Source organism: Chelonoidis abingdonii, chromosome 6, assembly GCF_003597395.2.
Source record: "Chelonoidis abingdonii isolate Lonesome George chromosome 6, CheloAbing_2.0, whole genome shotgun sequence".
Lineage (NCBI taxonomy): Eukaryota > Metazoa > Chordata > Testudines > Testudinidae > Chelonoidis > Chelonoidis abingdonii.
In genome coordinates, this window is record NC_133774.1 from 74,867,748 (window position 1) to 74,880,459 (window position 12,712).

Genomic DNA, 12,712 nt, shown 5'->3' on the forward strand with positions numbered 1-12,712 from the left:
CAGAGTCCCCAATTCCCGCCCCTGACTTTCAAAAAATCCGGTTTTCTGATTGGTCCTCTGGTCAGGTGTTTGGTTCCCTTTGTTCACCCTTTACAGGTAAAATAAAATTAACCCTTACCTATCTACTTATGACACAGCCCTTCTGCGCTGCCCAGCCTGCGCCCTGCGTCGTCAGTAGCAGCGGCCGGGAGCCCCGGGCCCTTTTAAATTGCCAGGCCCTGGGGCTGCTGCCTCTTTTGCCCCCTGCTTCCTTCTCTACCGAAGGCCTGTTAAATCGACAGCAGAGTGCTCTCCAGTCGACTTCAGTACTCCACCTCTCTGAGAAGAGTACTGTGCGCCATAGCAGTGAAGCAGGGGAGGGATAGCCAGTGGTTTGAGCACTGGCCTGCTAAACCCAGGGTGATGAGCTCAATCCTTGAGGGGGCCATTTAGGGAACTGGGGTAAAAATGTGTCTGGGGATTGGTCCTTTGAGCAGGGGGCTGGACTTGATGACCTCCTGAGGTCCCTTCCAACTCTGATATTCTATGATTTTATGACACTGCAGTAAGTCAACCTATTCTCATAGCTGAAGTTGCGTATTTTATGCCAATTCCCCCCGTGTAGACCAGCCCTAAGTATATTAAAAGAAAACCAGGAACTGGCCTCCAGGGAAACAAGAGTGCCTGAGCCTGATGGTAAGACCATAGATATATCTATCTATATTATTATTTATCATTTGTATTACCATAGTGTAGAAGGCAACCTATGGCATGCGTGCCGAAGGCGGCATGTGAACTGATTTTCATGTGGCACTCACACTGCCTGGGTCCTGGCCACTGGTCAGGAGGGCTCTGCATTTTAATTTAATTTTAAATGAAGCTTCTTAAACATTTTAAAAATCTTATTTACTTTACATATAGCAATAGTTTAGTTATATATTATAGATTAAGAGAAAGAGACCTTCTAAAAACGTTAAAATGTATTACTGGCACACAAAACCTTATATTAGAGTGAATAAATGAAGATTCAGCACACCACTTCTGAAAGGTTGCCGACCCCTGCCATAGTGCCTAGGAGCCCGGGGACCTCAGTGTGCTAGGCACTATACAAATGCATAAGGAAATGCAATAGCTTTTATTTAATATAAGGTTTTTTAGATATTTTTCCTGTATGCACTACAATGATGTGTGTTTTCCTTATGTTTTATTATATGTGTATTTCACTTTCTGTTAGACAGTAGAGTTTGTGCTTAGCATAAATAGGCTAACCTCACCCCAATGTAGACACGGCTACGTCAATGGAAAAATGCTTCTGGTAAAGTAGCTAACTTTGTTTTTGGAGCTGGTGTTCCTACACTAATGGAAAAAACCCTTCTCTAGTGCAGGTTGTGTCTATCCTCTGGGGTGATGCTATCATAGCTATGCCGGTACAGGCTCCATAGTCAGCAAGTACAACAAATTTTTTTTGTTCTCAGGTTCCCTGTGGAGAGTTACCTCATCATCACACAAAGCAACTTACACAATTAAGAAGCAGGCAACATGATGCCATCGCTGATTGCAGCCTTGCCAGCTCCACACGTCCCGCACTTCATCATCTCACTGCTACCCCCTTTTTCACCCTGGCACGTCTACGTGACACCAAGCAGCCCCAGTACCAGCCGCATCCTTCCCCGGCTTGGGAGTAGACAAGTCAGGTCACGTACCAGCTGCTCCGAGGCCACCAGCTTGAGGAACTTTTTGATGAAGTCAACGAGCCCCTGGATGGTGCGGGTCCTCTCCACGCTCCACTTCTTGGTCTTCATGATCGGCGTGTCCCCCACAGCCTTCAGCAGGACGTCAACTAGGGCGAGAGCAGACACAGGGCGCGGTGGGAGGCAGCGAAGGCAAACAGGCCCCGCGCACCTGTTGCCAAGGCAGGAGCCCCGCCCCCAGGCATAAGCCGCCCACTTCACACACAGCTCAGCAGCTACAGACCCAATCCCGCCCACCCCTTCGAGCCGGGACATGCTATTGGCCGCTGTCCTGCTGTCCCACCCGCGGCCGGGAGATACCAACGCGCCCGTACAAAAGGCCTGGAGCATTCCCCCGCCCACACCACCATATCCTCTGCCTTTTCCTAATTGGTTAAGCTAGCAGAGAAAGGCAGCTCACTCTTTCCCCCGATTGGCCAATGCGCCTGGCAATCAGAGCGATCACCGTTCTCGCCCCGCCCCAGGGTAATAATTCCTTTTTCTATTACTTTTCTTCTTGGTGTCCTCGGCAGGTTCCTCGGTCACCGGGGAGCCGGCTGAAGGGGGAGCCGTCTCGGAAACCCCCACCGCAGCTCCCCCATCCGGGGGCTCTTCTCCACACTCGCCTCGGCCACCATCCTGAGGAGAGAGAGGTAGCTGCTCCTCCACTTCCGCCATACTGCTTACAAGCAAGTAAGGGCGGACGTGACGTGAACCATATTAACTCCTGGCGGCGGCCACTGAGAGCACGTGACCGCAGGGCACTACTCCTGGCGGATGTTGACAATAGCGATGAGGCGGTGACTCGGTGTCACGTGGGTAGCGGGAACGGTTCTGTTTCCGCTCTGTGGACGAATAGTGGGGGAGCTGCTGCTAGTGTGAAGGGGGAGGGGCAGAGCTCGCAGTGACCGGCCAGCTGGAGCGGCTTCCTCCCGCCGTCTCATCATGATCAAAGCGATCCTCATCTTCAACAACCACGGCAAACCCCGGCTCTCCAAGTTCTACCAGCGCTATGTACGGGGCGCGCGGGCGGGGCCTAGGGGCTAGGGACAAGGGGGTCTCTCTCTGAGTGCGGCCAGGCCTGGGCCTCAGGAGGCTGTTGAGAGGCGGGGTGGGGGCGGGGATGGGGATGGGGGCAGTAGCGAGGAGTGGGGAAGGGCAGTGGGTCTGTGCTTTGGGCTGCCTTCCCCATCAGGGTGTAGCCGCTGCTCTGGGGGACGGTGCAGTTATTAGCCCGCAGGCCTGTGGGAGCGCAGCTCAGAGGTGATCCCTTGTCACTCTGCCCTCTTCCTAGCACCTACCGGCCTGAGCTATGGGTCCAGGCGGCTCTTGTGCAGGGTGGCTGATGCAGGCTGGGTGGCGACTTCTCACTGGTAGGTGGTTGGATGTTGGAGGATCTTCGTGTCAGGAGGCATTGATGTGCTCTGAGCCTCTTTGGGGTTGGTAGCCCATCTCTGATTTGGGCTTGTCTGCACTAGGAAGTCTTATTGTTTAGACTGTACGAGTATAATTAAAGCAGTAACCCCCAGTGTAGATGCAGTTATACCAGTTTTAGGCACCTTTGTACTGTTATACCTACATCCATAGTGGGCTTAAAATAGTATCAGTATAATGATACAAATCACAGCCCTATCTGACATACCCATAGTGTAGTCTAGAGCTTAGAACTGTATCTACAATGCAGTAGTTGATTATGGCAGTGTAAATTAGCCAAAGTCATGTGTGACCGATACTGAGGCTCCCAGTAACACTGATTTATACTGAATATGTGATAAACCGGGATGATTTTCCAGGACATCGATTATATGCAGACCTGGACCTGAGCTAAATACCCAATTCCGACCACCTTTTAATTTTTTTGGAGGGTGGGGTCTAATTCATATCCAAATTTGGTAACTCAGGATCTCTTATGAGTTGGGGTAAAAGGCAATGTTCCCTCTAATTTTTTACATCCATGTAGGGTGACCAGACAGCAAATGTGAAAAATCGGGATGGGGTGGGGGTAATAGGAACCTATATAAGAAAAAGACCCAAAAATCGGGACTGTTCCTGTAAAATCGGGACATCTGGTCACCCTCCATCCATGTGCTGAATGCATTTTGTAATGTACACTAATATGGAGATGATGTGTGGTGGTGGTAGGGCTGAGGGGTTTGGAGTGTAGGAGGGAGCTCGGGGGTGGGGAGTGGTGAGGGCTCTGGCTGGGGATGTGGGCTCTAGGGTGGGGCCTGGGGATGAGTGGTTTGGGGTGCAGACTGCCCTGGGGCTGCGGCGGAGAAAGAGGACTTAGCGGGAACTTAGGTAAGAGGATGTTGGACAGACAGAGGATGGACACTGTTAATGGGTTTCATGTTAAGGATTTTATTGGAACTATGGGTTTCTAGTATTTCAGAAATTAAAGCAATAGTCTTAAATACTCATTTAAAATAGTTATGTCTGTTTAAGGTGTTTGAATCATAATTCTTTAAAAAATTAAAATTAATTTAAATATCATGATGAGTGTTAATGTGGTTTATACTGCTTTCATCTGATATGCCGTACTGTCTTAAAATTAGAGATGTGATGTAGAGACGTTATGTTCTTCATTGAAATACAGGAAAATATATTCAAATCAATTACGTTTCCCAAAGTACTTTTTTAACCTCTTATAACCTAGTTGATTCACAGCTGGCCAAATTTATAAAGACACAGAGCTCAGCCATCTGCTGTTCCTTTTTGCACACCATTCCAAAATATTGCACCAGCCTGTATATGAAATAATACTGACCATCTTATGTCCAGTACTGTTAAATAATTATTCTAAACTAAGTGGGTTTTTTGGAGAGATGACTTTACAAGAAAAAACAGAAGCTTTCAAGCTCTCCTCCCCTCCCCCCAGACAGTTTTGTTTGACCAAAAATCATTCATGCACTACTTCTGTCATAAACAGTTCAATTTCAAAACAAAATTTATTTTAACTTATTTTAAAGGTGAAAGAATGTAGAATTCTGACTTCCAATAAAAGTGATTTACAGCTTTAACTGTGGAGCCATTACTGCAGATTCATGGTAATTGTCTAAAATATTGAAAAAAGAATTAAAATCATAGACAATATGCTTTGGAGAGTTTTTTTACGCTCCTTTCTTTATCTCTTGTGCAGCTTTATGTGTCTCTTTAGTGACAGAGGTGCTAGTATTGAGGTGAGAAAAGGCTTAAGGCCTTTGGTAGAGGTCAGTCAGCAAATTTTTTTTCTGTAAACTCCTATAGTATTAGAAAAGTGATGTTTCTCATACAAAGGGAAAAAAATAAATGAACAGCAGCAGATGCACGTATATTTTTTTAATCTGTGAGAAAATGAATTTCTTACTAGCTGAAAGTGACGTTTGTGCAAAATTCTGTGTAAATATGTGCTTGGAGTTAGGAATTACTACCACAGGCTTGATCGAGGAATTAACAAAACAAAAAAGTTATCCTAGGATAAAACTAAAGGATAATCTTTTAAGCTGTGTGCTGTATTTCCAAACTGTGGAGTTACCATTGGGTGTGGAGAAATACACAAGAACATTCTTGTCTTTAGCAAAATTACATAAATATAGATATTAAAAGTAGTACCAATTGAAAAAATTTCACTTTTGTCATCTATAGCTAGTCAGTCAAATACACAAAGGTTGCATTGTTCAGAATTATATAACTTCATATGTTAAAACTATGTTTTATCAAGGACATACCTTTGCAGAAATGACTACTATCGGTCATTGGGTTGCACTGCCAGTGTTTAATAAATGAGTACATTGCTGGCAGAAAACCACTCTCTCTGAGTGAGAGAATTTCGTCCCCTACCCTGGGAAAGAGAAGCTGGAGAAACTATAACATGGGTCAAGAAACCCACTCTCTCTTCTTAGCACCTATCATTCAGCAAACTGATTATCTTGAATTGCCATTTCAAAATTAACGTGTATGTGAAGAGTTTCAGGCTGGCTATGTCTGTAAGACTTTAACTTCATTTTGTGTGTGTGTGAATCTTCCTTTTCCTCTTCCCAATTTCAAATGGGGGATTTCAGAAGTTTTAGGGAAGAGATTTTGTTATTTTCTTTTATCTGTCAATCTTATGGTGATTGTTACTTGGATTGGTAGCAGAAAGGGATTTGAATATAGGAAACTCTTACTAAAATGAAGCAGTTCACTACTATTTTCTCTTTCCTATCCTAAGATTTATTTCATCGCTGATTTGTGTGTGTGTGTCTCCTTGCTATTGTCCAGACCTGCTGCAACTGCAGCAGCGCTGGGAAAAGCAGGGGGATGGTTTTGTGGTTGCCTGCCTTTTTCTGAGCTGCATTTTCCAAAGAACTGAAGGACAGTGGGGTTGCTCTCACCTGACATAGACTTGTTGCTGTGTCCTGTTAGGTAGGATTATTTTGCCTGAGGAGCAGTAAAATTGTGGGAGCATTTAAAAGCTTCACAATTCCAATAATCTTGCAGCAACAGTAAAACACTAAAAGCAGCAGAGAATCCTGTGGCACCTTATAGACTAACAGACGTTTTGGATCATGAGCTTTCGTGGGTAATACCCACTTCATCAGATGAAAACACTAATTACTTTGATCCATAGTTTAGTAACAGTAGAATGTACGGTAGAATCTTAGAGTTACGAACAGCTTGGGAATGGAGGTTGTTGATAACTCTGAACAAAGTGTTATGGTTGTTCTTTCAAAAGTTTACAGCTGAACATCAACTTAATACAGTTTTGAAACTTTAGTTTGCAGAAGAAAAATGCTACTTTCACTATTTTTTAAGTAGTTTATATTTAACACTACTGTACTGTATTTGCTTTTTTTTGGTCTCTGCTGCTGCCTGATTGTGTATTTCCAGTTCCAAATGAGGTATGTGGTTGACTGGTCAATTCATATCTCTGGTGTTCATAACTCAGGTTGTACTGTAGTTACTGTTATTTTGAATAAATGTGTGTGGATGATCGCTGCTTTGTTTACAGTTTCCTTCTACACATCTACAACTCGTTTAGTATGCCCTAGCCTAGGCACTGTGATAAGTCTTTTTTTGTTTATTTTAGTTTACCTAACAGTATGTTCACAATATATTACTTAATTTTGGCCCAGAACGTAGCCACACTGTGCACCAATGCAGTTCACCCTGTGCTTGAAATTGAGGTGAGCTGCACTGTGCAAAACCAGCTTTCCTTGTCTACACTAGTGTTTTGCATCATTACAGCAACACCTGTCACTGGAATTAGGCCAAAACCCCACAGTTCAGTCGAACAACAGGTTCTTTGTCATGGGGAAATAATTTTACTTTGTGTAATGACCCATCCACTCCCAGTCTTTATTCAAGCCTAATTTAATCGTGTCCAGCTTGCAAATTAATTCCAATTCGGCAGTCTGTCGTTGGAGTCTGTTTTTGAAGTTTTTTTGTTGTAATATTGCGACTTTAGGTTTGTAATCAAGTTCCCAGGGAGATTGAAGTGTTCTCTGACTGGTGTTTGAATGTTATAATTCTTGTTGTCTGATTTGTGTCCATTTAGTCTTTTACATAGAGATTGTCCGGTTTGGCCAGTATACATGGCAGAGGGACATTGCTGGCACATGATGGCATATATCACATTTGTAGATGTGCAGGTGACCGAGCCTCTGATAGTGTGGCTGATATGATTAGGTCCTGAATAGATACATGGACAGAGTTGGCAACGGGCTTTGTTGCAGGGATGGGTTCCTGAGTTAGTGTTTTTGTTGTGTGGTGTGTGGTTGCTGGTGAGTGTTTGCTTCAAGTTTGGGGGCTGTCTGTAAGCAAGGACGGGCCTGTCTCCCAAGACCTGTGAGAGTGATGTATCCTGAATGGTATGGACTTGTGGTGCCTGATTAGAAGGCAACAAAGCTGATTGTCTTGGTAGTGCTGTTAGTAAACAGAGGCAAACTATATAAGCTATAAATATAAATTACTGTTAACTAATCCACTTTAGTCTGATAGTAAAATATATATTTTTTTTTCACAGAGTGAAGATACACAGCAACAAATTATCAGAGAAACTTTCCATTTGGTATCCAAACGTGATGAAAATGTTTGTAATTTCCTAGAAGGGGGCTTGTAAGTATTAAAATTTATCAGAAATTTCTAGTATTATTGAACAGCAAAGGATGTCACAAAAAGCTTCAAGAGTACCATATTTTAAAGCAGTAATTTAGTTAAATTTCTGTCTAAATATTTCTAATGCACCCGTAAGAAAAGCCATACACCCGTCTCCATTATATATTGGTACTAAATACACTGTTACAGTTAAGTAGCTATAACTACTTCTGTTATAAAGTGTTCTCTAACTTTAACAAAATATTTCTTCTAGGGCCGTGTCTATTGTACAGCTGTAACTTAATTAGGGGATATGGTTGCAACACACCTGTCCCTGATCCAGAGACAATACAGAAAAAAATATATAGAAGCCTAGATGGCACCTAACTATATTCCCAAAGCCCAGCTAAAGCCTTGAGGTCAACCTAAGAGACTGTTTCACTACACCGGGGTGGCCAACCTGAGCCTGAGAAGGAGTCAGAATTTACCAGTGTGCATTGCCAAAGAGCCACAGAAATATGTCAGCAGCCCCCTCCACCCCCAGTGCCTCCCACGCACCGGCAGCCCCGCCAATCAGCACCTTTCCCTCCCTCCCCACACCTCCTGATCAGCTGTTTCGTAGCATGCAGGAGGCTCTGCCAGGAGGGTGGGTGGGGGGAGTGAGGGCACAGCAGGCACAGGGAAGGGAGCAGGAAGGGGTGGAGTGGGGGCATGGCCAGTGGCAGAGCCAGGGATTGAGCAGTGAGCACATTGGAAAATTAGCGCCTGTAGCTCCAGCCTCGGAGTCGATGCCTGTACAAGGAGCTGCATGTGGCTCCAGAGCCACAGATTTGCCACCCCTGCACTACACCATTGCGAAACTTGAAATCAATGGCAGCTCTTCTGCTGAGTGCTTAGGCCTGAGTGCCTAATATTTAAATGCTGTGTGCCCTTGGTAGAGGGTTCCTGGCCTAAAGATTCCAGTGGCTTTCTGCCAGAGTCCAAGTTTGCTGTTCTGTAGAGCAGTGGTTTCAAACTTTTTTTCTGGGGACCTAACTGATGAAAACTGTTGATGCCCGTGACACAACGGAGCTGGGGATGAGGGGTGTGGGAGGAGCTCAGGGCTGGAGCAGAGGGTTGGGGTGCGGGGTTGAGGGCTGTGAATTGGATCCGGGAATGAAGGGTTCAGGGTGTGGGAGGGGGCTCTGGGCTGGGGTAGGGGGTTGGGCTGTGGCTGGGGATGAGGGGGTGGGAGTGCAGGAGGGGCTCCGGGTTTGGGGTGGGGTCAAGGCTGCAGCAAGGGTTGGGGTGCAGGAGGGGGTCAGGGCTCTGGGCTAGGGGTGCAGGCTCAGGGGGAGTTGGGGATGAGGGGTTTGGAGTGCAAGAAGGGGTTCCAGGTTGGAGGGGCACTCAGGGCTGGGGCAGAGGGTTGGGGTGCGGGAGGGGGTCAGGGCTCTGGGCTAGGGGTGCAGGCTCAGGGGGAGTTGGGGATGAGGGGTTTGGAGTGCAAGAAGGGGTTCCAGGTTGGAGGGGCACTCAGGGCTGGGGCAGAGGGTTGGGGTGCGGGAGGGGGTCAGGGCTCTGGGCTAGGGGTGCAGGCTCAGGGGGAGTTGGGGATGAGGGGTTTGGAGTGCAAGAAGGGGTTCCAGGTTGGGGGGGCACTCAGGGCTGGGGCAGAGGGTTGGGATGCAGGAGTGAGTTAGAGCTGTGGGTTGGGGTTGCAGGCTCTGAGTTGAGGCTGGGGATGAGCGGTTTGGGGTGCAGGAAGGGCTTCAGGTCTGGGGGGGCTCGGGACTGGGGCAGGGGATTGGGGCACAGACTTGCCTCCGGCGGCTCCCGGTCAGTGGCGCAGCTGGGATGCTAAGGCAGGCTTCCTACCAGTCCTGGCACCGCAGACCACGCTGCGCCCTAGAAGGGGCCAGCAGTAGGTCCGGCTCCTGGGTGGAGGCACACAAGCGACTATGTGTGGCTCTTGCCCGCAGGCACTGCTTTTCCCCCAGTTCCCATTGGGAACAGTGCTCAGGGTGGGGGCAGCGTGTGGAGCCTCGTGGCCCACCTGCCTAGAAGCTGGACCTGCTGCTAGTCACTTCTGGGACACAGCACGGTGTCAGAAAAGGTAGGCACTAGCCTACCTTAGCTGGGCAGCACCGCCAACGGGGCTTTTAATGTTCCAGTCTGCAATGCTGACCAGAGCAAGGTGATCCAATACCTGACATGCTGTGACCCAGTATTGGGTCGCGACCCACGATTTGAAAAACAGTGCTGTAGAGCAGGTCTGGACTAAGAAAAATGATTGTTTTAAAAACCGTGTTAGCAAACACATTTTTAAAAGTGGGTCTTTTGCACAGTGTAGACAGCAGGTTGTGTTTGCTGGCCATGGTCAACCCTAGGCTTCCCCCATTTAGCAGGTTTTTAAGCATGACTTGCCCTGTCTACACTAGGTCAAATTCTTGTTTACAGTATGTGTTTAGCTAATGTGTTTTAAAACATGGCTGTTTTTCCTAGTTTAATTGTGCACTCTGATCCTGGTGTTTAAATAAAGCATATTTTTGACCTTTGGTTAAAACTGTGGTGTGTTTTCCTCTGGTGTATTGAGGTGGCTGATTGATAGGGAGGCAGATATTTTTGATGACAGATGTTGTCAGCGCTGAAATGGTGTTCGGATTTTTAAGGTAGAATTTTTTCAAGGTAAAAATGTCAGGTTTTTTTTACCCCTTGTGATCTTAAAGCATGTTTGTTGTGAGTTCTCACACATTAACAGTTGTGCTGTAATAAAAGACCCCTTCATTCAAAATTTTAGTAATTGAAATTACATAGATCTTAACAAAAACACAGTTTTTGGAAAAAGAGGTCATGATTGACATTGTTTTAGCTGTCATGATTTTGGTCTCTTTGTAAACCACTTTTGACACTTAACACACAAGTTAACTAGCTAAATTCCTGTATGGGGGGAGCTATGGTTGACTAAAGCTAGTTAACGTTTTAAAAGCTATGTTTATACTTGGAGCACAGTCATGGTCAAAGTTGTGGTAGCTACCGTGATACCAACCATGACCTGTTTTCCTAGTTAAGATAAGGCCTAACGTTTTGACTAACAATCCTTTCTCCTCTTAATTATTCCAGTTTTGCGCTCTTCACTCTTGGAAGTGTCATTGTAGTAGTTCTCCAGTTAGCATAGTCTTCCAGGCTGGACAGGACCTGAATTTTTAATGTTTAAAAAACCCCCACAGAGTAAAAGCCCACCCTTTCAGGCATTTTTTTTTTTTATATATCATGAAGAAGCGCCCTCCCCGCCCCCCTTAAAAAAAAAAAAAAAAGGGCAAAAGTCTGGAGGTGGGTAGCACAAGCTCAACTTTTGTTTCCCTTCTTCAAGTCTCGTTTTGATACAGCTCTTCACAGCAGAGACTGTCTTCCTGTATCTCTATAGAGCAATTTGCACATTTTGGGGGTTCTAGCAATGAGTGAAACAACTTCACATTCACTGCAATGTCTAGTTAATTGTCATAAATTTAAGGACACAATATCAACCTTTACTTTGCATTTGTTTTTGTTTTAGTTTGCTTGCAAATCACGAAAACTCTGTACATTTTTTGTTTAGATATTTGAGAGCAGGGGACTAGTATTTTCAAGCATTAATGTGAAGCTGTGTGGGAAGTGCAGGTATTCTAAAGGTTCTTAATAGTTTTAATTTACAAATAAAGAATAGAAAATTAGAGGGATCATTGTTTTCTGCAGATTTGTGATCCATTAGACTCTGGTGATTTCTTCTGTAAATCCAGTTTAGGAGTAGTTTTTAATGGCTTTTTCCCCAATGTGTAGAATCATCAGCTTAATACCTGTATATCCGTGTGCCACAAAATATTTTCATTTTATACTTGAGCCATGTTGTTGCTTAAGATAGAATTTTTAGCCACCTAAAGAAGAGAGATACATGCCTTGTGATATCTGCAGTTAAAAGTTTCTCTCAGGGGGAGGCTACAGAGGATGAGCTGAAGCATATCACTATTGATTCACTTAAGATAACTCTTCCTTTTGTAGTTCACTAACTTGATGATTAAGGAGAAGTATAAGGAATTTCAATTTCTGTATCTCTTATAATATTGTAATACAACCATTTGGGTGCAGTGCACTCATACTTTGTGTAATGTCAGATATTCTGTAGCACAACTGTTGTATTAATTCAGTTTATCACTAAGACCATACATTTGATTTAAGTGAATAGCAGCGCAATCCATGTGTACTAATCACTAACTTCAATGCATGCATACTTAAATTTTTTCAATTCCTCTCAATCGCTTCCCTCGGTGGGACTGGGAAAGATGCTTGAAGCATGCGACTCCCTTCTAAGTAATATTCCTTACTCTCTGCACAGTGCCTGCTAGAATGTCACGGAGTGAAACTTGCACACATCTTAGGTCAATAAGGACACACTTCCTCTGTTTGCCATAGGTCTGATGCGTATGTGCATATATCGATGTGCTTACTGCTGTCTCTGAGGATATTTACTAACAGTAATTACAATTTAGACTTAAGCTGTCATATTGGTTTGGTTTGTTTTTTTTCAAAAGCACTTTTACATTAAATTATGAGGTTCTGTATTATACTGTTAATGGCTGAAGTATTTTCAACCTATACTTATTTCATAATGTAATTTAAATTTAAACGGTATCCTGAAAAGTTTATAATTTGCTGTTAATGAGTTTTTGCTCATCTTATCTTGACACTGACCTGGCTTATCTCTTCATTTAGACTAATAGGTGGATCTGATAACAAACTAATCTACCGACACTATGCCACATTGTACTTTGTCTTCTGTGTGGATTCTTCAGAAAGTGAACTTGGCATTTTAGACCTAATACAGGTAAGTGTTGTTTATAAAGGAAATTCCGTATTTTTAAAGATACTTGGTGTTTCTACTTTCAGGCTTACCTTTTTCTGAATTGCTTGAAAATAAAGTACAGCATACTTGT

At 44.6% G+C, this 12,712-nt stretch overlaps 2 protein-coding genes across 4 annotated transcripts in view; one reads left to right on the plus strand and one right to left on the minus strand.

The window, feature by feature from the left end:
• Nucleotides 1-2,426, minus strand: part of ATG12 (autophagy related 12) — a 6,269-nt gene extending 3,843 nt beyond the window's left edge. Inside the window, exons 1-2 of the mRNA XM_032789122.2 lie at nucleotides 2,219-2,426; nucleotides 1,683-1,819 (exon numbers count right to left, since the gene is read on the minus strand). Coding sequence (XP_032645013.1) covers nucleotides 1,683-1,819; nucleotides 2,219-2,387 — 306 coding nt within the window. The 5' untranslated portion in view covers nucleotides 2,388-2,426. The remainder of the gene's footprint in view (nucleotides 1-1,682; nucleotides 1,820-2,218) is intronic.
• An 89-nt stretch (nucleotides 2,427-2,515) lies between these two features.
• Nucleotides 2,516-12,712, plus strand: part of AP3S1 (adaptor related protein complex 3 subunit sigma 1) — a 42,488-nt gene continuing 32,291 nt past the window's right edge. For 2 of the 3 annotated variants that reach the window (XM_032789118.2, XM_032789119.2), the window contains exons 1-3: nucleotides 2,517-2,723; nucleotides 7,693-7,784; nucleotides 12,492-12,603. In XM_032789118.2, coding sequence (XP_032645009.1) covers nucleotides 2,655-2,723; nucleotides 7,693-7,784; nucleotides 12,492-12,603 — 273 coding nt within the window. In that variant the 5' untranslated portion in view covers nucleotides 2,517-2,654. Of the gene's footprint in view, nucleotides 2,724-7,692; nucleotides 7,785-12,491; nucleotides 12,604-12,712 lie in introns of all 3 variants that reach the window. The other variant, XM_075067167.1, reaches the window with a different exon arrangement.